Source organism: Diadema antillarum, unplaced genomic scaffold (assembly GCF_040938485.1).
Source record: "Diadema antillarum isolate AM-2024a unplaced genomic scaffold, OU_Dant_1.0 seq00000597_RagTag, whole genome shotgun sequence".
In the NCBI taxonomy this organism is placed as follows: Eukaryota; Metazoa; Echinodermata; class Echinoidea; order Diadematoida; family Diadematidae; genus Diadema; species Diadema antillarum.
The window spans coordinates 59,348-87,205 of NW_027271528.1; the positions used below are offsets into that span (position 1 = coordinate 59,348).

General features: G+C 38.2%; 1 protein-coding gene across 1 annotated transcript; it reads right to left on the reverse strand.

Annotated features, from left to right (window-relative positions):
- Positions 1–487: 487 nt before the first annotated feature.
- Positions 488–22,320, reverse strand: LOC139735778 (septin-2B-like). Its single transcript, XM_071646528.1, has 14 exons — positions 22,310–22,320; positions 22,159–22,172; positions 16,813–16,918; positions 12,433–12,519; positions 11,237–11,360; positions 10,315–10,449; positions 9,242–9,359; positions 8,543–8,644; positions 6,924–7,020; positions 5,280–5,328; positions 4,248–4,349; positions 3,298–3,370; positions 2,004–2,135; positions 488–1,227 (listed from the first exon to the last, which is right to left on the reverse strand). The coding sequence occupies exons 1-13, from the start codon at positions 22,317–22,319 to the stop codon at positions 2,046–2,048; spliced, it is 1,107 nt and encodes a 368-aa protein (XP_071502629.1). The 5' UTR covers position 22,320; the 3' UTR covers positions 488–1,227; positions 2,004–2,045.
- Between the last annotated feature and the right edge of the window lie 5,538 nt (positions 22,321–27,858).

Here is a 27,858-nt window from a genome sequence, read left to right on the forward strand (position 1 = left end):
ACAGGACGGCGGCAAATGACGCAAACGAAGACAACCATAGCATGAGAATTTGGGTAGTCTTGAAGATATTTCTTGATTTCTGTGATTTTTTATTTTTTTTCAGGATGATACTTTTGAGGTACACTGTGAGAAAGATGCAATGTGCAGCTCCTGGATAGAAATTTGTCAAAAACCAAAGGACATCCTTACTAACGTTGTGTGCATGCAAACCTCAATGCAGTTTAAATCATGTCCTCATCTAATTACAATTGTCATGCATCTGTATTGGACTACATTAAAAACAATGATTAAACCCCAATACTTTGACCTATGCAAATTTGAATGTTAAAATATCACATTTATCTATTAATCTTGTTTTCTATCTTATTTTTAGGGGGGGGGAGGGGGAAGAATAAAATGAGATGATTTTGATACAATTTATGTCAAACTCCTCAGAATTCCATAATTTTATATGTGAAGACTATAAAAAAAAAAGTGCATAGCTTGTTTCACCTTCTACATCATTCCACCTCCATGCTCCCTACCTGAGTGAACTTAGCCTCAAACCGATAGAAGTAAAGTAACCTTTGAACTATGAACCAGAGAAGACAAGACGGCCAGAATTTTTCTTTGTGTTTAAACACACCAAATAATCATGATTACTTCACTGCCACAAACCCCAGTTGCCAAAGAGATTTCTTTTTGCTTTGTGTGTTTTGATCTCTCAGCTGTTCTCTTGCGTGCACATTCCTTGCATAGTTGGCATGTTTACACCTTGAACATTTCCTTCAGATCAAGTATTATTACAGGGGTATATATACCCTGCAAGAGTTGGAATAATAGCTAGGTCAGAGTAGCTTGTATTATAATCTGGCTATATTAATTTTTTAGTTAATGCACGCTGCTGAGTTTTCAAGGTTGTAGTGGGGAGAGGGCAGCAAAAAAGCATGCAATAATGTGGATACTGAAAGGATTGACTATTATGAACTCATGTCCGCTGCTACTTCTGCTTCCGGTCAGCCGTGATATCATACTTTTGCAGCGGGCGCAGAGGCGGGTCAACACACAATGGATCTCTAGAGGTTACTCGTGCATTTCTGTAGCTTGAGACGGGAAGAAAGGTGAAGCATCCAGAAAGTCCCATCTCCAGTAGAGGCAAAGGAAAAGTGAAGAGTGGAATAAATGGTCCCCAAAAGCTGCCCAGCAGTTTTCCTCTTTTTTTTTTTTTTCTTAATACTTGTGATCCACCTGCAAGACATGTAGAAGCAAATGAGAACAGTATAAATAAACTGAAGAATTTTCATTTCTTTAATGTATTTTTTCTACTATTTGTTTTCTTGGGGGGAGGGGAACATTTTTTGAAATGATGACATCAGTACTGACTGCTTTCGTAACTTCTGATGCGGTAATGATGGCTCGGCCTCACTAGTCTCCCACTGACCAGCAAACAAATGTTTACTAAATTTTTTGTGGCAATGAAATCAAGGAGGAAAAACAAAAAATTACACGTTGCATCAGCTTTTTGCCACGTTTCAATAACCTTCCAAGGTAGAGCGGAGGGACTGTAGTTGCCAAATAATACAAAAAAAATTGTTTATTTTGCAATTAAAAACAAACAAATAAATCAATGCAATAGAGTGTTGTGACACCATCACCTGCGCTAATGCAGTTGCAGCCATTAATATCACTCTTCAGGGAAAACAAAAGTGGAGCTTTAACCTTCCACAGTTTTCTCATCTTCGCTAAGATTTCAATGAAATTTCTACTCTTCTGTCTGTATGGTTTTAGCCTATTCATTAAGTCAACTTTGTGTGTGGATTTAAACTTTAAAGTTGTCAGGTTTGAATCGATGAAAAGAAAAAAAAAATGAACAACTAACTATTCCTACCTACATCCTTTAAAGACTACTAAAGTGATAAAACAACAAAACTTTAGTTATGGCACATTTCTTAATCCAGTGATGCATCTTTTTTTTATCATTATTTATTTTCAAGTTTCTACTCCTACAAGACTGAGGTATGTACCATAAAAGGCTTGTCTGTAGTCCCCCATCCGTGGCCCGAGGCTCACACCTCCTCCGACTGAAGGCCACCAGACTGGGCCTGCTGCTGCATTTGTTTCTGCATCTGGGCCAGCATCTCTTGCATCCGTCGCAGCTGGAAAGAGAAAACATGGGCATGCACATCATCAGATTGGGGCAAAAAATTCAGACAATGGCCATGTAATCCTGGTGTGAGATGTATCAAGCAAATAATCATCAACTGCGAGGGTGATGGTTACAATCTAACATCGCCGACGTGATCCGCGAGGTGTCTATCAGGCCGAGCCGAAGGTGAGGGCTGCTAGACACCTCAAGGATCACCGAGACGATGTTAGATTGTATCCATTGCCAGAGAAATAGGAGATGATTATTTGCTTTATATCCCACATCGATTGACAAACTTGAGATTTGATAAAAATATATTCCATCAACCATGCAGATTTTTATTTTATAATCGTGCTGAACTTTTATTTCATAATCGTGCTGAATGTTTACAACACAGGTGGTTGTACCGTAAAACCACGGTCCGCGGCACGGAGGCAGTTGAATGAACGAGAGTAACGTTAGATCTAAGACGATAACAAGTGATAATGATGTATTGATAATTGTGCGATGTGCACGGATGTGTGCCACTAGAACTTGCTAGCTACACGCGTGGCCGATAGATACAAGCGATATCTTTATTGATTCCAGTCACGGGTATGTAAAAAGTGCTAACAAAAAAGACTATCACATATTTGACCTGTAGTTAAAAGTTCCATTGCACGCTGTCGTTGTTAGCCATGCAATTTTGTACGAGCAAAAATGGATATCGCATGCCTGACGTCACCAATTTCCATTGACTCCCGTGTTAAACTCATGATTGTGTGTGCCATGCACACTCAACAGTTACAAGTGTCTTTACAATTGCGCATTTTTCACTCATTTTACTACATACAACTTTGACCGATCAGTTTCATTTTGCGTATGTAGTACTGGACACGACTGAACCGACTTTGACAGTGTTACTCACTTGCCTTTTGTGAAAATGGTTGACATTTCTGTGCTAATTTCAAGAATCTGTGTGGACCACATCTGCTGACGTTCGAGGTGTTGTACAAAACAAATACAGTATGGTCTTTACTCAAGCAATGGAACAAGTTTTCACACTCGCTGAAAGATGAGGCGCACTATCAAACTCAGCTTTGCCTCGTTGAATAGAGCACCTCGATCCTTCACCTTGTGTGAAGTCTTTATTATCGCACTCATGACCATTCACTATTTGTATACAATCTTACCTCAGCCTCCTTCTCTTGTAGCATCCTGTCCTTCTCACTAGCTGGCTCCTCAGCGGCCATTCCACCTCTCTTCCTGCTCATATCAACACAGAGAGAGACAAGGGCTCAGTGAGGTGGGTCATATTCATGTGTGAATACTGTGAAAGCTGTTATTTTTGTGGACAGACATTTTTGCAAATGAGGAGTTACAAATATTTTCATGAGATGTTATTTTTGCAATTTAACACCGAGGCTTTCGTAAGTGCACTTAATGCCTGTCTGTTCACCCCGCCACTTTACTGTATGTGTACTTACACTGTAGTATATGACCGAGTGCACAAAGATACTAGTACATACCATAGTGATTGAGACTAGACCAGGAGAAAACATACAAGGCCATGCAAGCCCTTATTCACAGTGGACTAGTATACAGTGTGCCACGATAAATTTGTGGTCCAACAGTAATTCCCGAAATTTGCAAAATAAACCCTCTCGAAAATGAAATCTTTTACAACGTGTACATAGAACTATAGAGAGAGCGAGCGAGCGAGATAAAATATAAAGAGGAATTCCACATCACATAATTTCTCAATGAAAGGTACACAGTCCTTAGACTTGCTACTGATATGTCATGTGAAGGGTAAAATTGTTTCCCCTGGCTTCTGAAAGAGGTAATTCTTTCATGAGGCTTGAAAACTAGAAATACATTGAATTCTCATTCTATTTTCTCTACACCAATGTCCAATTTCATATTGAGCAAAGATGGCACACGGATCTGTCCAAAACTTTAAAAAAAGTTCACAACTTTTGTACAAATTGTTCAGTTTTCCTGAAACTTCACTGCTGTGCATTAAATCATATTTCTCCATTCACTGAATCCCAACGATATATTTGGAGTAAATTCTACTTTAAACTGGACCACAAATGTCTATCCAAATGTCACAAGACAATAACCATCACAGAGAACTCACGCTTGTTTCTTGGGTGCACCTCCACTCTTTGCTAACCTCTCGGACCGGAAGGCTTCGTAGTGGACTTCATGTGTCACATCCTTCAAGTCTTCCATGTAGGCACTGTAGCAAACCAGAGAGAGAAACACAACAATGTTTAGCAGAAGACAAGGACTATATAATGCAATTAATTCATAGTGTCTATGGCAACCTACATAATATGTCTTCTTTACATGTAATCATCATTTATCATGTGCACAAGCAGATAAAAATTTCACAATTCTCCTGGACATTTGCTATCTGGCTGTATAGTTACCACAGTCTTACATATCATGAACATAAATCCCTGATATATCTTGAGCAGAAATATGGAGAAAAGCAAATGTATTCTCACAACAACAACAAAATTGAGTATCATTCTCACTTTAGAGAACACAAATGCACACACATAAGAAAAAAGTAACCCTTTATAAGGTGGCTCTTCGACAGAGAAAGAAGTGTCACAAAATAAACAGCATATTTTACCATCCGGAAGGCAATATTACAGTTCCAAAATGACAAAAAGCGAAGTAATTCACTGATAATCACATGGCAAAATACACGCCAGTATTTCCATGTCAATAGCTTTAGGGAATTTTTTCTTTTCTCAATGTATCAATCATTTCCCCAAACCTCCACAAATTCCTTAAAGAAAGGTTTCTCTCTAGGATACAATGCACATTTGTTTCTAAACAAGTTGAAGATTCTGATAGCAAAACAGATTACAGACCATTTTTTAACATTTTACACTTATAAATTTATCATCAGAGAGAGGAAGAATATAAAAACCATTCCAGTGATACCTTGCTTGTCACACAAAAAAGGAGTATTCTTAAAGTTGTAGTTAAAATATCCCATATTTTAGTATTATTTTCATTGTTTTTTAGCACCTGCCATCATACACACGTTCTCAAATTAACATGCAAGGAGTTAACTCATGCGTTAAACTCTTCAGCTGTATATATATAAATATTATGCAGAGGTGCTACAAAGGTTAAAAGAAACCAAACTTACATGAGCATGCTCCTGAGCTTGATGAAGTCACAGTGATCTGGATTCTCAACTAAATGACATCAAAAGAAAACATTCATCAAATCAATTGCTGGCTGAGACTACCCTGAGACATAATTCCACATCATGCTAAAATAGACTTCAATACATGATAAATTAATATCAGACAAAAAGAATGATTTGAAGCATCTTCAAATTTAGATATGAAATAAGAAAGTTATACAATATAAGGTTACATATGTTTTGTTTTGTTTTTCCATGCAAATTAGAAGACGATAATCCATGTCATCACATTACAATTTTCCCTATGGTTTCAAACACACACAAAAAAAATATTTTACAAAATCAGGTTTGGGGTCATTAATTTAGCAACTCCAACACATTTCCTCTCAGAGGTAATTGCTGATAGGCTCCTTTTAGACTTTGATAATTTGATCAAAAGAATACAACTCAATGTTATGTATGTCATGTCAAAAAGAAAATCTTGTGAAGATTTCTCCAATGGTAAAAAAGGACACTTGTGGTGATGCATCACCCCATCCTCCAATATGCATATACATGGTTGCTTATGTCATTGTTTTGTGAAACTCTAATGGTAAAATTTAATACATGTCTTACTGCATATTTTGAAGAAAACACTTTATCATTCTTTTTTTTTTCTATATTTCCCTCTATTACAGCCAACTTGAACATGATGTGGAATTGAACCACTTGAAGCAAATTACACAACTCAAGACACTTACAAAACAATATTCACAAACAAATCGTAAAACTAAGCTATTCTATCACAGATTTTTTTTCCCCCCAATAGGTATCCACTTCCATTAAATTTGTATGGGTCTGATAGATGAATACATTCCCAAATCTCTGCAGCTAGCTGAGTAACACCTTTAACACAAAATTAACCATGCAAATAGAACTTTGTTTCCTGGTTGGCGTCAGCACTTCCATGCTTCTGATAATGACCACTGATTATCACAGTGCAATTCTCGCAATTAGAGTACAAGGTTTCAATAGGTGCACAATGCATTTCACTTCTTTCTCATTAAGTGATACAGAAGTATAAAAAATAAAAAGTATGCACGGCTTACTAGCAGAGATACAAGTTTCACATTACCACCATAGATGAGGGTTTATCACATGAAAGAAAAGTGCAACACCTACTTTTGTTTCGAGAACTGCACATGCCATATATTTAGCGAGTCTAATTTTCTACAGATCGAGACTTCCCAACAACTTCGCGAGTGGTTAAATAAATGATCGTGGAGTGCAGTAATGAACAGAGAGATGTACGCGTGCACATCACATTTGCGTCGGGGTTGGAGTAAATATCTTTGCATGTTGTTCAACTTGCGAACAGCAATCAACTCGCAAAAAAACAAACAAACAAACAAACAAAAAACTTCACACAATATATGGTGTATACAGTATTACTGTGAGAACATAATAAAACTGGCAATGCTGCAGAAAGATACTTGTTGCAATAACATGCACTACAACCTATTGAAAAGGAAAGTCTCAATGGAAAGTTGAAAAGGTATCATGTAACAGATATATACAAATAATGGATAGTTGAGGCGCCCAGTTTAAATGTTGCTGTGTATATTTACATTAACAGTCTTGTAAAACAGAATGAGCAAAGCTTACCCTCAACGACTCCCCATGGGTACAGACGACCTCTGACCTTTCTACCTTTGACCTCAATCAGCTGGCTTGACCCACAGACTGCAAATGGCACACTCGCCTATGAAAAAGAAACAACTGCCTTCATGAGAAAAACTTTGAAATCCTGCCTTCCAATACTTTCTGTGCCCAAGGTAATTTCACTTTCACTGTGAATATTTTCTTGAATTCCTCCCCCCCTCCCCCCCCCCCCCCCCCCATGAGTGGTATCATTAAAACTTGACTTTGAGGTTAGTTTCCATTTCTATTTCTTAGAAAAGCAGATATACATTTTTCTTTCTCTTTTTCCCAACAGACATGTCAAATGACTACCCTACTGCCAATGATTTCTGGCACACAAAGTCACCACGTAATGAAAAGTTTATTGCCTTGATTTGGTGTACAACATGAAAAAGATGAGTGAATTCTACCAGAGGCATAGGGCAGAGTGAAAAGTCATTATTGTACTCAGCCGAAATAAAACTACTGTACTTGCTTTCCCTTTCAAGAATTTGTGAATTCTACAATGGATTACAGGCAATGCCTCTTGATCGAGACAAGTGTTCAGTGTTCAAAGAGAGTCCTCTTTATGAGGAGTCTACTGTACTGTTGTTATCTCAGACTTCACATGGATTGAACATTTTGTAAAAAAATAAAGAATTTGAATTCAAAAACAGCTAGATGCCATATTATTATTCATTTTTTTGAAGTAGGTTCATCATCAAATAGAGAGAAAATTAAATCCTTTCAATGATAACCCACCAGTTACAAAAGAATACTTTTGAAGATCTTATCAAAATTATCACATATAGTATACAAATAATGAATGTTTATGAGTGCAATGGACAGAATATTTCATGAGGCGAAAGATGAAATCATCCATTCAACGAGGCGCTGCCGAGTTGATAGGATCATTTCATCTTTCACCGAATGAAATATTCTGTCAATAGCACAAATGAAAAACATTTACTATTTGTTTTATATAATGCCTTAAATAGATCCTTGTCATATAATGCTTTATGACTTTAGAAACAAGAGAGAATATGCGGGATCTGAGAGAGTGCTCAATGAGCGCTTTTTACGCTAGCTAGCCGTAGCGTGCTGTCGCATACACACTGCAAACGCAAGTGTTTCACATGCGTCGTGTGCCAGGCTCTCGGCATGCATGCAATGGAGCAAATTGTATGGATCCAAAATTGCACGGTAAAGTGAGCCACAATTGCACAGATGACGATGTCAGAGTGAAATGGGATGAATGATCAATGTCAAAAAACCAATCAAATGACAAGGATCTATTTAGGCGTTATATAATTTGAATTATTTTCTTTGTTTTCATCACATATTTATGTCATAATACTCATGGTATAATACATTATACCATGAATATTAAATATTACATCATGGTATAGCGCATTTTTCTCCATCCGCGCTCTATCTTCAAGACATCAGTACTATATTTGGTTGCTCGATACTTTGTAGACTAATCACTCAACAGGATTTCATTCAAATTAATCAAATTTCATTTCATTTCATTAATGAAGGATATGATCTTCATCATCCTGCCCTTTGGCCTAGGCGATATATTTCATGAGACCTTATCTCACCTTGAGCTGTTTGTTGTGCTCCTTGAAGTCTTCATCCTCGTCGGAGTCGGAGTCCGGCATGTGGTAGATTTTGATCCCGTTGTCATGGATCTCATCCAATACCTATATTACATACCAGGCATCAATATGACATTTAACCATGACATTTCCAACTCAACTGCAGTAAGCACTGTTGGTTGTAGTAGTGAGTAAGGGTGTGTGTGTGTGTGTGTGTGTGTGTCGGGGCTGGGGTGGAGGAAGAGGAGGATAAGTGGAGGTCAGAGAGATGGATCAAGGTTTTTTGTTGTTCTGTTTATTCCCTTATTTTATATGACTTTTCATGTATCTTCTCTATCAACTGTGCATGGATCAAAAGGTAGCTGATACAGTACGAGTATACTGTTTCATATGAAAGAGAACAAAATATTTTCACACAGTTTTTGCAATAATTTTGATAAATAATGAAAGACTACAAAACCTCTACGTAAAATTTTTTTTTTTCCTCTCTCTCTCAGACATATCCTAGTGGAAAATGCTTCATGGGCAAAAAAAAAAAAGGTATCTGGTAACATGTCAGGAAATAAAGAGAAAGACATCAAGCATTCAAGTTGTTGCAATTTAGACTGTGGGTAATCACAAGCATTTAATTAAAAAGACAAAGCCAAGGTATTGCACTCAGGCCCTAAATGATCGATGGAGGGAAGGAAAGAAGCAGCGTACCTTTTGCTTGAGCTTGTTCAGTTCCCTCTTGGTCAGGGTGTCGGACTTGGCAATGACGGGCACAATGTTCACCTTGTTATGCAGCGCTTGGATGAACTGTATATCAAGGGGCTTCAGCCTTGTTCCAATAAAAAGAAGAAGAGAATCACAAGAACAACTTCATCATTCATCCTGCATTTCCCTGATTTGCCTATTCATACAGGCCTAGGAGAGGTTTGAATTATTTTTTAAAGAGATCCAGATTTTCTAGCTCTCAAGTGGACTGTTTTAAAAGGGTGCCACGAGATGTCGGGGAGGTTGTACAAAAATTCACATCAAAGAGTATGAAAGTGAGAGTAAATGATGGAGAATATAAAGCATACTTCAGGCGATACAACTAAAGCTTGAATGTATCGTTTACATGGTATGGTGGCTTTAGGAATGTGATGCCAAGAATATCCACAAGTTAATGGGCATAACTTTCATTTTCAGTTACATTCAAAGTACCGTACTGAGAACCCAGGGGTCCACTTGTGATAGACTAGTGACTAACACTTTCTTGTCATTCTGTCTCATTAAGGCTATGTATGTCTGCATGTACAGTATGTTTGCATGTATGTATGTATGGATGTTTGTTATACTGTATGTGTGAAAGAGTGTATGTAGGTATGTATGGATGTGTGTATATACATGTATGTATGTATGTATGGTTATGTGCATGTTCGGATGTGTGTATGTATGTTTATAATGATGTATTAATGTATGTTTGTTTGTATGTATGTAAAGGTGTGTATGGATGGACATGTGAAATCATAAAGCTATTCCGCCTCCTTTTGTAAGGTAGCCCCATCAGTGGTTGATACTCTATTTGGGGTCCAGAAAATTAAACAAGAAGAGCGCCTAGTACAAGATTATACACTGGCATACTGACTACCAAACATGATAGGACAAATCTCAAAACAAGGGATATTACAATAAGAATGCCAAACATTTGGGCACAACAATAGGATAGCACTTCTATGGGCAGATCTCTGTCTTCCTACAAATATCACGCATGGTGGTCAGTATGGACGGTGCGCCTAATGGTCACTCACCCGTGGCCGGTGGGCGAGATGAAGTAGAAACAGCAGTGGACGCGGTTGTCGACGATGTTTCTCCTATTGAGACCGCTCTCGTCGTTGAGGTAGCGCTCGTACTGGTCGTCGATGTATTTCAGGATGGGATCGAAGCTGGCGAGGTGTAAGAAGAGAGAAATGAAACAGACATGTCAAAAAATGTTTTCGGATGCACAGTGTCGGTGAGATAGACTAGTAACCTTAACCCACTGTTTGCACAAACCTTGTGGGTCATGTACAAATTCTACAAGGATTTTATAATTGACTGACCTTCAACCACATTTAGAATGCAGCAATAATTAGTAGGGCACATCAGTGAAAGTTGGAGGAAAATCAGACAATCGTTTCAAAATTTATGAATTTGTAAAATTTTGGTGCTGTCACCACTACTACTACAACATTTTAGGACATAATTTTTTGCCAATAATATATAAGAAAATACAGAGAAAATTCAACATATTTTTGCTTTTTTAGCATAATGAAAAAGCTCTTGACTTACATCTTTCAAAAAGCAGGGGGGAAAATATTACCCTTAATTTAAGTCAGGAACAAGTCAAAGGATAGTGTACTTTCCATGAAATATGAAAATTCTCTTTGTACTTTCCACGTATCATTTTGCATACATGACGTCATAAACTGTAGCAGTCCTCTTATCCACTGACGGCACCAAAACTTTAAAAATGCATAACTTTTTAACAGATTGTCCAACTTCATCAAACTTTCACTGATGTGTTTTACTAATATTGCTGCATTCAATCAATGCATATAAGTACATTTGAGTTTCATTCCCTTTTAATTCTCACAGACAAATACATCACACAGTCAGCTTGTAGAGCCAACATGTTAACATCAATACACAACCAGAGGCTCATGTCAACATGTGATAAAACTGCAAACTTACCAGTCATTATTATTGATGGCATCACCGTAACCAGGCGTGTCCACTACAGTCAGTCGAAGCTTCACTCCTCGCTCCTCAATCTCCACCGTGGAAGCATCGATACTCACAGTCTTGTCAATCTTCTCTGTGATACACAGGAGATAGAGGGCAGCAGACATAAATAATTATATTAACAGGCAACGCTAATATTACATGACTATTAACTATGCTTTTAGCAAAAATAGATCAAAACAGGCACAAACCTTTGATGATAAAAATTTCCACTCTGGTGTGATGGATTTATCAGTCTAAAAAACGTGATCAAATACAATCAAACATGAACAAAAATTGCCACATGTGCAATGAATTCAAGATTGGTCCATCAGAACACCGCCCAAGTCAGAAAAGCAGCATGACACCAGAGCGTCTCTTACGGGAGCGCCCCTTGCAGAACACCCTGAGGACACATGCTCTGCCAAAATTGCAGACACTGGAGTAAAAAATTGTATGGGAGTTTGACTGACCTGATCAGCATTGCATCATTCATTTTGGAGATGGGCATTCCCATTTACAAGTGAACAAGAAGAAGAAGAAACACTGATAATGATGATATTCAACAAATCCAAGATTTAAAGGACAAGTTCATCTACATAGACATGTGGGTTGAGTGAATGCAGCAATATTAGTAGAACACATCAGTGAGAGTTTGAGGAAAATCGGACAATCCGTTCAAAAATTATGAATTTTTGAAGTTTCTGCTCAGTCACGGCGAGACGAGAAGACTACTATAGCTTGTGATGTCACATGTGTACAACGATATAAAGAAAAAATAACGAAATTTCAGCATATTTTCACTTTTCTCGCATAACAAAAGAACAATCGATTTCTCTCTTTCAGAAGGCAGGGGGAATAATATTACCCTTAACATACGTCAGTAACATGTCAAAGATATGGGGGTGCACTTTTTTCAAAAAGTAAAGTTTTGTGAAATTCTCTTTTTATTTTCGATATATCGTTGTACGCATGTGACATCATACACTGTTGTAGTCTTCTCATCCAGCAGTAGTTGCACAGATACTTTAAAAATTCATAACTTTGGAACGGATTGTCGGATTTTCCCCCAAACTTTCACTGATGTGTTCTAGTGATATTGCTGCATTCACTCAATCTACATGTATATGAAGGTGAACTGGTCCTTTAATTGGTTTGTTAGTTACCTGCCGCACTAGGAATGTGTCTTTCCGGGTAGAGATCCGTCAGAAACAGACTGTTGATCAGTGTGGACTTGCCCAGACCAGACTCACCTGAGGAATGGGATGAGATTACTCGTAACTGATGATACTATTTCAAAACATTAAAAAACCTGTAGAATACCAGAGTCGGATTTTGCTGCTGATGATAAAGATTTGATTGACTTGGAGGGGAAAAAAAAAGGTGAAATGCCACATCAATTTTGCTGATTAATTTATGATAAATAAAACAAGATACATAAAGACAAGCATATATCAGTCTAGACAATGTGTATGTTTTACACATAAAAAGCAAATGGCATACTGTAGAGAATTGGCACAGATAAGCTACCAACACTCTATCAACTCATTCTCTCAAGTTGTTATAATTCACATGACAATGTGGGAGTTGCCCATAGGCAGGAAGTTATAAAGGAGCTCATTTCTTGGCACGTTTGTTTACCTGTACAACTTTATGTTCTTCCCATCTTTTAAAGAAAAAAAAAAAAGCTCCCCTTAGCTTCCTCCTGATCACCATAGTGTTAATTGAGTTCCATCTGCTACAGCATACCCTGGTATACCACGGCACCATAATAGGCGACGGTAGGCACTTAAAAATCAATCTTTTTACCAGCCTCAGATTCAAGACGTGGAAAGGTGAGCTCTAAACTGCAGTGCCTACAACAATCTGCATCTGAATGTAACAGTCTTACAACATTCACACGCCTACATCTAGGAGTAATCTTATTCTCCAAACCAATTTATATACCTCATTTCCAGAATCCTCTCATCTGATTGGTTAAAAGGGGAGTCATGAAAATAACTGTGCCCTATTTTTGAGTTACTGTGACCGGGGCGCGGGCACAGTTAGTAAATAGGTTTTAGAGACAGTCGCGACCCCGTACACATAGATTGCTCTATGTACGCACTAATGATACGACCGCCGCGCATTCGATCAGCGTGCTGTAAAAGAGACTAGCGGACTGGTTTGGAGACAGTCGCAACCCCGTTACTTTGTTACGGTAGTACACGTACACTGTATGTACACATAGATGATCACTGTGTACGCACCAATGATACGACCGCCGCGCTGTCGATCAGCACTGATTACGAGTGCTGTAAAAGAGATTAGAATCTATATTTTCGGTATCTATATTTCGAAATCTATATTTTCGGTATATAAAACAAATAATGACTGCTTGATATTCGGGGTACAGTTAAAATTATGTAGGCCCTCGGTGATGTGAAAACCATAACCATGCCCTCAGCTTCGCTTCGGGCATAGTTACGGTTTTCACATCACCTCGGGCCCATAATTTTAACTGTGCCCCTCATAGCAGTCATTATTTGTATACTATGTACTTGCAGAGAAAAAAATTCAAGCATTTCAGTCTATATTCATAACATGTACATTGGAAAGCGAAGCAATTTAGATGCTACAGTGTTTCAAACAGGGCTAATGCCACATCATTTACAATGGATGATAAATTTCAAGTGGTGATATCACATTAACCCGTTGAGGACGAGTCCCGAGTATACTCGGGCAAGCGTCTATGGGAAATGCGTGTTGTAGCAACATCAAACCGTCCTCAACGGGTTACACATGTTGCAAACAAACACAATTTAACTGTGTTCATCTCATTTGTCTTAACAAATTAAGTCTATCAAATGATATTAAACGTGGTGAGATAAAAGATTACTTGCCATGTGTTAAAACATTTTTTTGGTGCCCCGGTGCCAACCAATGTGCTGTATCTTGCCCAATGATTTCTCAACCTGATTAAATCTTAATAGTTACACTAGTATCTCAAATTATAATTTCCACCGCCTATTGACTGATCACATACACCCTATGTGAGATGGGATCAACAGAGGCGGCTGTAAGATTTTAATCCAAACATCCTTTCTGAAATACAATGTACAGTGTGTCAAAGGCGGCACATGGAAACTGCTAAGAGGCATGTGGCTTCCGGCATCGACCTTATGGCTGTCATAGCCACTTGACTTTTGTCGTCTCCTGGACCCGTCTGAGCCACAGAGGTCACAAGGTCATTCCTTGCCTGGTGTGTTCGTCTATAGGGCTCACACGGGTAAATATTTCCCCCATAGAGATGTGTCAAAATTCAACATTCAAAAAATTCTGTAAGATAGCAGGGAGAAATGAGGTGTTTCATCTTCACTCACCTGAAAAAGTGAGATATACCCTTTCATCCATCAAATTTTCAAGGGGGGTTCTTCAGCTCAAACTCTGTCCAAGGGTTTGCAAAGCCAGACTACGAGTTCTTTTTACTCAAAAAATCACATATTTTCTGTACATGCACCCAATCAAATATAGTCCCTTCAAATTCCATGAGAAAAGCTTCCATCTTCCAAACAAAATGCAGTTTGTGTAGAAGAATTACTCAATATATGCAGCCTATTCAGTTTTTTGCCAAACTGCATTTCTGATTTTCAATTAATTTTTTTCTTCACTTAATTTAGTATTTTTGGTACAATTTTGCAATGCGGTCAGGGATATTCCATTACATTTACAGGTGTGAGCCTTATAGCCATGATATTTTGTGTGAGAGCCGTCTAGGATTATCTGCCACAGGGTACAAACATGATTTTCATAAACTCCCCTGAACATAAAATTATTTTCAGTCCCTCACATTGCTGTAGAAGATCCTGTCATTGTATAAGACCAGTACTGAACTGGTTTGTGTTTGTCCATGAACTAGCAAGGGCATACCAGTAGTCACAGATTTGATACATTGCGTGCACAGTCTCAAATACACAAACAATCAAAACTGATGACAAATACCATTCTTTGCTTAGGGTAAACAATAATTACAACCAGTCCACAGTCTGTATCAAAATCAGTCCACTTTATGAGTATAGAAAAACATGTTGTGTCTTCACAGTGCTTTAAGGTTGATTGACATTTCCAAGTTCTTTGCTTCTGCATGCCACGCTATACCCATCATATTTTTAAGTATACACAATTTTGAAGTGTTATCATATCACTCTCACACTGGGAAAAAAGCAACATATTTACAAAAACCTTTTTAAAACAATTTCTTGGCAGATAGGTACTGTGGCTCTCACAAGATTTGAGATATGATCTGATTCTGCTGCTATGCTGTGCATTTGCTCGTCATCTAAAATCAAGATACACTGCATATACCGCCAACTTCTCACAAGCATAAGGGCAATTCCGCAGTTAGGTGGACATGACATGGATAAAAGAAATGTGCCTCTTTATCTTACTCTTTAATTTAGGTAACAGCTAATGTCATGGATGTTCACAAATCATAAAGGGCTTTCAAATTCAGTACATTTTATTTTTCATATTTATTGGTTTTGCGAGATCTGAAACTATCATTTAAAATGTACATGTGGGACTAGAGATGCTAAAATTCACTTAAATGTAAATTACAGAGGGTTCCTTTGAAATTTTTTTCTCAAAGTTTTGCTAAAGGGTAAAAGATGAATTCATTTGAATACTCCAGAAGTCATGTGACATTTCGTCAATTACAAAAGGGTGAAATGACCTGCGGAATTACTTCGGACAAATGTAACGTTACTAACCATGCTTTTGGGGGTCTAGCTAATACATTATTGGTCGAACTGCTTAAAATATTTGCGTGAACATTAGCCATGATGCAATAATTGAAATTAATGCAACACTTTATTTGAAGTACCTTGAATTTCTGCACACTTTTTGTTACAAGATATTGATTTTTTTGTCATGTCCTTTTTTCGTAACGTTACTAACCAGCCCTTTTAGTTGCAATAGCAATTCTAATATTGATGGGATTCTATTCAGTCTTTTCTATATCATGAATATGGGAAGGATGAACATGTTTTTAACATGATTTTGACTTGAAATGAATAAATGAGGATTTAGTAGCAAAAATAAATATTTAAATTTGTTTAAATGTAACGTTACTAACTGCGGAATTGCCCATAAACAAGGGGCCCCTCGAATGAGGAGATATCTTCCTTTGCGCTAAAATTTACGAAATTCCTACAGGAACCTTACACCGGTGTACTCATAGGACATTGACCTTCCATAGTTTCTCTCAGTATACAGTACATGTGGACCTTTTCAAATTCAAATCTTATACAATAATCTTTAGTATCTTGCTCTCTTGAACCAAACCTGATATTTGGGAAAGTTTGGAAATTTGTTTCTCTTTCAGTCAGAAAGAGCATCCATCAAGCAAATGTGATGAGTCATCATCAGCCCAACAACACAATTTTACTGAATGCTACTACAATGTTTAATATCACTATCCCATACATAATTACAATATTAGACATTGCCTTGAATAATCAGAGTTGGATACCTAAACTAGAAATAAGATTAAAAGTGAGATGACTTACCGACAACCATGAGTGTGAACTCGAAACCCTTCTTGACGGATTTCCGGTGTACCTGGTTGGGCAAGTTGGCAAAGCCAACATACTCTGGGGTTTCTGGATTGCTGAACTGCAAAGTGAATGGTGTATATTAGTTTCAGGTAATAACTCTTTATTTGCATGGTTCCATGACATTTGTTCCTGTGACAATTCCTCCCATGAAATATCTGCACGCTAAGCCAAACATAACCCCAGCCCTAATCCTAATCCTCGCATCAAACTAAACCGAAAACCCTATAACAACCCTAACCCTAACCTTAAAGGGATTGTATAGTACATGGTTGAGATCTAACTTCAGGTTTCTAACATTTTTTTTTTTGTGAGATAATGAGAAACCTTGTATGAAATATGAAAGAGCATGTAATTCCATGATGAATTCAACGTTTATTTGATGAAAAGTGGTTTTAAAATGGCCGAGATATCCAAAACAGAGCAATCCTAATAAAATGTGGGACCCAACTTATATTACGATCACTTTGTTTTACTTTGCTTTTGGATGTTTCAGCCATTCCAAACCTATTTTTCATCAAATAAACTTTGAATTCCTCTTAAAATGGTAATGCTTGTACTATTTCATAAGTGTTTTCTTGGTATCTCGCAAAAAAAGTTAAAAGCAATTCTCATCTGGGAGCCACCAAAACTGTACCATCCCTTTAAGTTCTCAGAGAAAATAAGACCGCAGTAAATGTGACAGAGCAGATGTTGTATCACCATTTGCATAGGGGTAGACAGATTTCTCTCTTCTCTCTTCTTGATATAGTAGCATTTCCTTTAATTCATCAAGTATCCATGCCAAGAGAATTTGGATGACTCACAACTTTGATCAAAGAGGAGTACATTTGTAAGCAAACCTCAAGGGGTCAGATTTCAAGCTGGCTGTTAAGGCTGTATTGTTCCATGGTATCGCAAGAGCACTCCATCCCATGCAGTTGTGATAGTTTGCAATAATCACAATGTGATTGCAAGCAATTTCTTTGGAATAATATCAGATGTCATGCCGCCCAAAGAAAACAATTATTCCATTATCCAGAGGGCCTTTGTCATGCAAGTACCTCTACAACCTCAATTATACAGACACTCCAACCCAAAGCACCTTCTGATCTGGAGATTCTCCCGCCTGAAACCCCTATATACGGGAGACTCCAACTTGATGTGTGCGAAGCGCGGAATTCCTAGGGTTCTAGATGCTCTCTGGTGCTATCTAAGGCTTATTTTTTCAACATACGATAAAAATAAGTACCGCAAGAAATCCTTTCCAACGGGAGACAAAGAGCCAGGTTGGGAGAAATTAAATCTCAAGCGGCAGAACGGGAGATTTTGCAAAAATGGGTTTTCGGCGGGAGATCCCGTCGAAGACGAGAGAGTTGGAGTCTCTGATTATAGTTCAATAGTGATATCAAAAGGAACAGGATATACATGCTTAAGTCAGACAAGTTTTCATTGCAAGATCAATGTCACACAATAGTTGATAGCATGAATACAAACAAGGTTTACACAAGAAACTGCTAGAGGAGAAATATCAAGTTACTCCTCTGATATTCTTTAACATACTTTCCTTTTCCTGCATTAATTGCACTTGGTTCAAGAGTCCAACATAAATACCCACACCCCTATCAGAAGTTTCTATTGTGTTAAACATCATACACTTTTGTACACAGCCACTTTTAGTAATTTTGTACAATATTTGCCTAGATATCTAAGAGAAAATAGATTTGTAAATGACAGAATAAATGTGCATTACATAATCAAAAATTCAAATAAATTAAAAGACACATCCTCTCTATCTCTTTCGCTCAACACATCCACTCCCCCCCCCCCCCCCCACCCCATTTCATTATCAATGTTAACCCATTGAGAAGGGGCTGGTTTTGCTACAACACAGATTTTAACTCTTTATGTGCCATGATGGAAACCCCCTGTGTGCCGCGTTATTCTGAGACACGAAGGTAGTCATGCTTTGAGAAAGAATTCTGTTTTTCCAATTTGTATAACTTCTACGACTTTCTGCTAAGATGGGCATGATAGTAGGCAAAGTTAACAAGGAATGCCAAGCTTTGTTTTGATATAAATTGTATAACGAATCTATTTTCATTTTTTCTTTTGAATGACCAGGTGCTACATTACTGTAAAGGCATGACTTTTGCACATAAAACCGTGACAGAAACTTAGAATGTACGAGCAAATCTAGTTGGGAACACCCCTTGATAGTCAATCACCACATAGAATGCAAGCCGTGTGTAAGAGGAACAAAGGCACGAGAAACGCTTTCATTGTGCCGCGAGATTAGCAGTGATTAGCCATTTATCGATCGGTTTTGGCGGCTTTGTTTGTTGAGCAGAATATGCGAAGTTGGCACGCCGTCGACTGAGTCGGACGTGCGAACGTGGCACATAAAGAGTTAATGGTATGGTTTCAAAAGCTCTTGGACATAAATTATAATTCTAACTTGAGAAAGGGGGTGGGATGGAGAAACAAATAAAAAAAAATAGCAGCTGACACTGAATGCTACAGTACAAGTGTAAGTGTGTATCACCATATAAAACAAACAGCTCTTCCAAACCGCACAGTTTGATGCCATAAGAAACAAAGGTAATCTAACTCTGCTGGCTGACTGGAAAATGTGCTGGTATCCCATAGACTTCAGCAAACAAACAACAATAACATTTACTTTCGTAAAATAACTCTCCTAATATTTGACCCTGATGTATTTATTGGGCAGACGTTCAGACAGCTGAGTTATGGCCTTGAGGGTTGCAGGATGTTAACTTGTGCATGAAATCCAATCTACATTATATTTTCACAGTTTGATAAGCATGATACGAATCATTTAACCCTTCAATACGCAATCCAATTCCTAGTACACACTATGGTTTTAATACTACATGATAATTCTGAATGCAGGTTTTAAGCCTTTTATATTCAGATCCAGATTTGGTCCTGCTTGAAGTAGGCTGGGTCATGGCCAGGTGGGGTGGCGTCAAACTTAAATTTGATAGGTTCCTCATTCCAAAACTTATCTAAACCAATTTCAAAGCTGTAGACACTGGGTGCATCTATTACATTTTTTGCTAAACTATTCCAGAGTTTTCTATGTAAATATGCATTATAGAACAATTTTTCTTCCTTGTAGTGGTACATGATCTAAAAATATACAACATTTTACCATGCCCTCTTGTGCACATTTTTCATCAGACCTAACTCAGGCACTACTTTTTGATCATATTTATGAAAGAGCTTGAATGCTTCAACCATATCAGCTCTCGCCTGGCGGTAAGCCAAAGTTGAGAGTCCAAGATGAATCAACCTCTGTTCATAAGAGAGAGCTCTTGTTTCAGGTACACCAGTTTTGTGGCTCTCCTTTAAACATTTTCGAAAAGCTAATACGTTTTGTTTTGTTTTGTTTTTCAAATGAGAACTCCATACTGCATGGGCACATTCTAAGTGAAGTCTTACAACCGCTTTATACAATAACAAGTTATCCTTGTGTAAATGTACAAATGTTCTTCTTGAAATTTCATTAATCTTTTAGCTTTATTAATTTGTGCCTGGAAATTCAGATCAAAAATAAGTTTAGAATCAACCTCCACTCCCAAGTCCTGACATGAGCCTACACGTGAGAAGTAAAATACACAAAATTTCCAATATTCATCGCATATTCATAATCATGCCACTTGTCTTGACTGCCAACTGTAAGAACACAACACTTTTCCGAACGGAACCCGAGAAGCCACTTACGTGTATCTGACCAGGAAATGAGACATTCAAGATCTTTTTGCAAAGAAGCAGCATCACTATTGGAAGTAACATGCTTGAAATTGTTTGTGTTATCAGCAAATAAACATGAACATGTACTTTAGTACTTTAGCTACTGGTACGGTGGTAACCACTTGTTCTAACCACTATCCAGGCTATCTACGATGAAAGAGAATCAAGATATCAGGTTTACACCAGTGCATCACTGTAGTGTATTACATCTTTACTTCAGAGCTGTAAACACAGATCTATCTAATCAACCATCATTGGTTCTAACCAAACAACCCTGCACCTAGCGGCCTGATCCGACTAGTCGGATCAGGCCGCTAGGTGCGGCAGTCTTGCATTGTGCGAACACGCTGGCGCCCATGTTTTGATGGGCGCTCTGCATCGGTTGATTAAAACTCGATTTTTGAAAAAAAAAAAGACAGGATTTTTTCTTCTTTTCATCATGGATAGTGGACATGTGTGTGTAACAAAAAATCACCGTGCAAAGTTGCGACAATTCATACGTCAGATGTGAGATGAATAGAAGTGAATAGGGGGCCTCATGAGGCGTTCCCCCCCGGGCCTCATGAGGCGTGGGGGCGGTCCTCATGAGGCGGGGCAGTCCTCGTACGCGGGAGCGGTCCTCATGAGCGGGTTTCCCGGACTGATTTTACCCAGCATGACATTGGAATTTGTAACTTGTTAGAGAAGCTGAAACATGAGTCAGGTCAGATGTTTTATCAAATACATGATACAGATGATACCATGCATGCATTGTGTGTGGAACATACAGCACACATTAACAATGTTAAACTAGAACTAGTAAAATTAACCATTTATCCTTTTCTTTTTTTTCTTTTTTTTTTTTGGGGGGGGGGGGAACATTGATTTTTAGCTTCCGGTTATTAAATCATTAATGATCTCCCATAAATCATTTTGATCTCCCATGACTCCACTCCTGCGCATGTCGTACTCTGTCGTACTCAGTTAAGTACAGGCCAAACAAGAAGCAGTGATCAGGAATTACAGGCCAACGCCTTCTTCCTGTACCAGATGATGATGATGATGATGATGAAATAGATACCACATAATATCATACTATCAGGGTCAGGGAAGATGGCCGACTTTAGTTTCAGACTGCACAGGCAACGTACGTTACGACACAATGTCACAAACTTAGTGAGACCATGTCGACCAGTCAGTCAAGTCAGTAACACTACAGAAAAGATTAATTTTTATTGTGTGTATTACAAATGACCAGAAATGTAGCATGGAGACCTATACTCTCATTCGGATCGTTCATTCCAATCTACCAGCGAGTCGAGTAGCCACCCACGACTATCTACACTAGCGGAAGTTCATATGCCGCCTTGACTGCCGGCTTACTCGAGCTCGCTGACAGCTCGAGATCGAGATCTCACTTTTACTGGACGTGCGATCTGCCCCATACATAACCCCCAACAAGCAACACTTCACCCGTCATGTCCATAGACTTGTGTGCGATACTGGAGACCAAGGCGAGTAGCAGTTACCGGCGAAGAACTGAAACGCCGCAAGTAAATCACTTACCGTAGATCTGGAGTCTGAAAATAGAAGACAAAAAGAACGTCATATTAGTACATGAGGCATCAAGCTTATCTAAAACGACAGTCTCACTGCAAACGACTCGCATTTAAAGACGATTTTCAACAGAGTATTTCTCAACAACGAAAGATCGTACCTGCCGCCATCTTGAATCTCACAGCGTGTGATTGTGGATAGCGCCACCACGAAGCAGCTGCCACGCCCTCGCCATACCACCAAATAACAAAAGAAAGTTTGGGCCTCTCAAAATTAGACAGGGGAACATAAACATACACAAGGGTAATGCGTTACTAACTCGTCAAAAAGAAGTAAAATCCATTAGGCCTAAACCTCCTTCCGAAAACTATATCCACAACCATAATGTTTTATCATGGTGGAAAGTCTGCAATCATCGATGAAATTGTCGAACTCGACAATAGTTTGATAACATTGAAGTTTTGCGCTTACATTAGACCCGATAAGTAATAATATTGAAGAATGAGGCAAAATTTGAGTGACTATCTACAATGTTGTATGCGAAGAGTAAGTCCTCAGTTCTCAGCTGTATCATAAGTACTACCCGGCTAACCTTCGTTCTGGCCACACAAACGGAATGAAATCTAACATCGACCAAGTAACAGATAAACGGACAGACACAGGTGCACACACACACTCACGCGGATAATAACAACTGATCTCTATTTCCTAAAGAGATCAGTGGTAACGAACACGAGTAGGCCAACATGCACACCTTGAGATAATTAATTGACCCATTGATTTATCGATGCATTGGTTAATTAATTTAATCATGATTGATTGACGACGCTCTTTTTATCATCTTTAAAATATCATTTTGCTCTGCTTCACGTGGCAGTGTATATAATATCGATGAGAGTAGGCCCTACATCTTTCTGTTGTATAAATCTTCTCCATAATCATATACGCATAATGACATGAACATACAACACTCCATATCTTTCTTTTTTTTTCTGGAAATTGACATTGTGACCATTTTCTCAGATGCACAATTCCGATTGTTTTTGTTGTTGTTTTTTTGTTTGTAAATAGCTTACCAAAGGCTTTCCCCATCCTTGTTTTGCTCACAAGCTAGCCACTATTTTTGCTTTAAAATAACCATATTTTGATTTTCTCATATAGATCTAGGTCTAATATGCTTCTTTGTTTGATATGAGTAATTTGGGTAATAGGATCTTTGATTGACAATTTTGGACAAGTTAAAAGTTAGTCTGAAAAGAATAGCAGGTCCTAAATTATGACAACGGTGTAAGTTTCATCAAAGTCGGATAAAAATTAAGGAAGTTAAATATATGAAATTCTGCGAAGTTTCGCTAATTTTCACAAGGCAGTTCCTGGACAGTCATAGATATGCAAATAATGACATCGCCTCACATCTTGCAATTAAGTACTTGATTATGTAAAATCTTGAAAATTCCTTTTTTCATTTTGTTCAAACGCAATTATGTCACAGTCTCATATCTTAAGGTTATCTGACTGATCATTACTTTGAAGTTATTTATCCAGGAATAACATATGTTTCATACTTTTACAGCAGGGTTTTTTTGTTCACCTGTAATTAATAACAAATTTTGTGAGATGATATCATCGTCATAATCATCATCACCATCTTTTAAATATGATCTGATTTTTTAATTATTTACAAAATCTATCACTAAAATTAATTAAGATTAATGTTTTATAGATATAACATCATGAAATCGTAAAATTGTCTTGATCTTTTATAATGGTTGCAAAAGAACCGGAATATCCAAAAATTCATTTTCTCTTAAAAACAAGCAATTATTGCTGAGTGGCTCCACCCATTCATTAACTCTCGTCTTGTTACAATCCTCTATCTTTTTATCTTCATGGTATACCACGTATCAGCTTCTCTCACTCCCCCCCCCCCCCTTTCTCTCTCTCTCTCTCTCCCTCTCCTCCTTCTCTCTTACTGCATGGCGCGACTTATAGTGTAGGGATTTGTGGTGTTTAAAAATTGTTTCAGGTTTGTTATAGGTTTCCATAATATTTTTTATTTTAGTTTGTTTTGTAATTCCTCTTCTTATATATTACTGTATATACGCCTATATCAATCATATATTGTTGTGTTATATGGGGGGGGGGGATGCACCCTATAAAAGCATTGCTTTTTAGCTTTCCTCCCCATTTCTAGCATGTCCGTTTATACTTACAATATTGAGTAAACTTATCTTTTATCATGCATTTTGATATATATGACTTATTCGATTTCTGTGAAATATCTATATGTTTCTGCTGGAAATGAAAAATTAATTAATTAATTAATTAATTAATTAATCGATTAATTCATTAATTAGAATGTACATAGACCTTTATAACTGTTCGATAACTGTTTTGAAAACATTTATAACCAATCTGTAACATTTTCTCAACATCCTCATTTGTAATCCATTTTTGATATAATTTTCACTGTAAGATTCTGCACTTTCTTTTCAGACTAACTTTTATAGACTGGTCCGGATTAAGATATTTTGAAGACGCTCTTGTGATGGACTATCGAATAGTATAATTATACCTGCATCGATGTGTTCCGGAACAGACACCGCAGCGGCACGTATAGTCAGCTGTTCGTCACGCTCCAAAAAGCTATTTTATGTTATAGACCTACATGGACTTCAATAGGTCTTCGTTGGTTTCAGTTTTGTTTTTCCTTTCCTCAGAACTCAAAAGGGTTTCGGTCACATGAATTTCAAGGTTCCTACAGGCCTATAAATTAATTACATGCTAACTTTTGTTCCCATCATTCCTGTTCTATTCTATATTTCGTCCATTTTTTGTTTGTTTCTTTGATTATTCTTTTTTTTTTCAAACCAATAGTATCTGTTTATTCTGCGATAGAGACACAATGGACCAGTTATCCTTCATTGAGTAATCATTGGCGGGCTCATTCTGTTAATTGGAGTTTAATCTATTTCATTAAACTTAACGTAGAATGAAATTTCATTTGCCGCTTGATGTGCATATTACTGTCGTGTGTGTGTGTGTGTGTGTGTGTGTGTGTGTGTGTGTGTGTGTGTGTGTGTGAGTGTTTTTGATATGTGTCACGTGGAAGCAGAAGACTTGTGTATAAGCCCCATGTTAAATGTTTCAGGTGAACACTCATGCCGCGGAGGAAGCGGAGGAGCTGGGGAGGGTGTCGGAGCCTCGGAGAGGTATCCCCTCCCTCACTGACGAGGGAGCTTTGCATTCTTAAAAGTGAAATCTAATAATCTGGTTACTCACTTTTTCTTGTAAATGAATATGCAAGAAAAATTAAGATGAAAGGACAAGTCACGGTAGGCCTAACTATTATGGAATCTATCAACTCTTCTTTTCGTGTCTGCGTTTTCGCTGTGTAGGCCTATTACGGAAACGGACAGAAGGGGGGGGGGGAGGTGGGTGGGATGGGGTATAATCCCCCTCACAGACGAGGGGGATTTTGCAGTTTTAGAAGTGAAATTCAAAGATCTGGTGCACTTTTAGTGGAATATTTGGAAAGTTGTCAATCAAAAAGAAATATATTCGAGGACAAGTAAAATAGCTAATGTGGTATATTTATCACCTCTTTTTCTGTGTCTGCGTCTTCATAGTCTACGGAGATAGACCATATTGGAGGGGTGGGAGGGCCGGGTAGCCTATCTCCCTCCCACACGAGGGGGATTTTGCATTTTCAGAAGTGAAACCATGCATGCACAACGATTTTGGTGGAATATTCTGAAAACTGTTTTCGTGTCTGCGTTTTCGCTGTGTGTATACGGAGATAGACGTGTGAGAGGAGGTGGGAGTGGGTATCCCCATCCTAGGAGAGGGACGGGAATTTTGCATTTTTAAAAGTGAAATCCAGCGTTCGATCTGGTGAACACTTTTTGGGGGAACATTTACAAAATTGTCAATCCAAAAGTGAGAAAAAAATAACATTCGAGGACAATTAAAATATAGCTAATGTATCTATGATCTCTCTTTCTGGGTCTGTGCTTTCACTGTGTGTATATAGGTCCTATATATAGCTGTGCCCGGCGCCACGTTTTCAAAAGTGGGGGAGGGGGGCACTTCCGGGTTTCGTGGGCTAACAAGCAAAAAAACAAAAAAACAAACAAACAAACAAACAAAACAAAACAAAACAAAACAAAACAAAACAAAACAAAGCAAAACAAACCAAACAAAGCCTTACCGCCCTCACACTTGAAGGTTTCTATCTATTTCTTTCTAAAGTGCCACTTACGCACTTTCGGGGTTAAAAAGGGTGGGGGGCAAAGTGGTGACACCTTATAGGGCCCGTTGCATAAAAGTTACTATTATGGTAACTTTGCCATCCAATGGTGACTATACATGGCAACAATACTCAACAGCCAATCAAATTCCATGGAAGTTACCATTGGATGGCAAAGTTACCATAATAGTAACTTTTATGCAATGGGCCCCGTGGGCCCTTATGTATTCCTTAGGTGCAAAAAAGTGGGGTGGGGTGGGGGCCTACCACTTTTCACTCAAAAAGTGAAATCCAAATACAGTGCACCACATCGAAGGCATGAACGGGCACCATGTGAAAGCCTTAACAATAAAGGAAAGTAAATGTGCTGGGCCCTGTTTTATCAAGCGAGACTTGATTGATCCTGAAATCAATCATATTGCCCACTTAAAATCGAGTATAACTTTCGATCAAATCTCTGTTTTATGAAAAGACCACTAGCTGGTTTCGATGGAGGTATACATAGATCAGTGGAAGAGAACTGATTTCAACTCATACTCATACTAATAATTGATCGTCGTGACTCATATTGATCATTAGCAGGGCCGGCGGAGCGTTTTCAAAAGTGTGGGGGCCCACTTCCGGGTTTCATGAGCTAACAAGCAACAAAGGTCCTCAGCCCATCTCTCCCCTTCCACTTCCGGGTTTCTTCAGCTGACAAGCAAAAAAAAAAAAAAAAAAAAAAAAGGTCCCCAGCTCAAAAGAAAACAAAAACAAAGGTTAAAGGTAAGTCTTCTGTGGAAAAACATAACCTTACCACGCTCACACTTCAAGATCTCTATCTATTTCTATTTAGTGCCACTTACGTACTTCCGGGTTAAAAAAGAAAAGTGTGGGGGCCCAAAATGATGACACCTTATGCATTTCTTTGTATGGTGCACAAAAAGTGTGGGGACCCGAGCCCCCACGGCCCCCGCGGTTCCGCCGCCCATGACTAGGCTATGTTAGCGGACGTAGTAGATCGTAAAGTATTGAGCGAGGCCTATGGACTTTTGATTGATTGGGGATCATATAGATAATATATTTTTATTGTTGTTTCAGCTAATTTGTGATTTCATTTAAAAGTTAGTTTTTATACAGTTATAGACTTAGATGGTCTGATTGGGGATCTTTTTATTAATTTCATTATTAATTCTTTTTCTTTCTTTCTTTTTTGTTTGTCTTTTTTTTTATATGAAACAATGTCATGCCATTTTATTATCCATACCCTTGGAATTGTGATTGTACTCGTGAAGTTCGATACGTGGAAGATTGCGTAAGAATTTTCAATATTGCTGACTAACAACGAGACTGCATGCAGACGTACTAGACACCCTGCAACCGGCCGCCGGCCACCACCAAGCACTGCACTGTGGTGTAGATGGGGCGGATCAATCGCAAAAGACCGCGCGCATGAAGCCAAAGATCGTCGTCGGACTGAT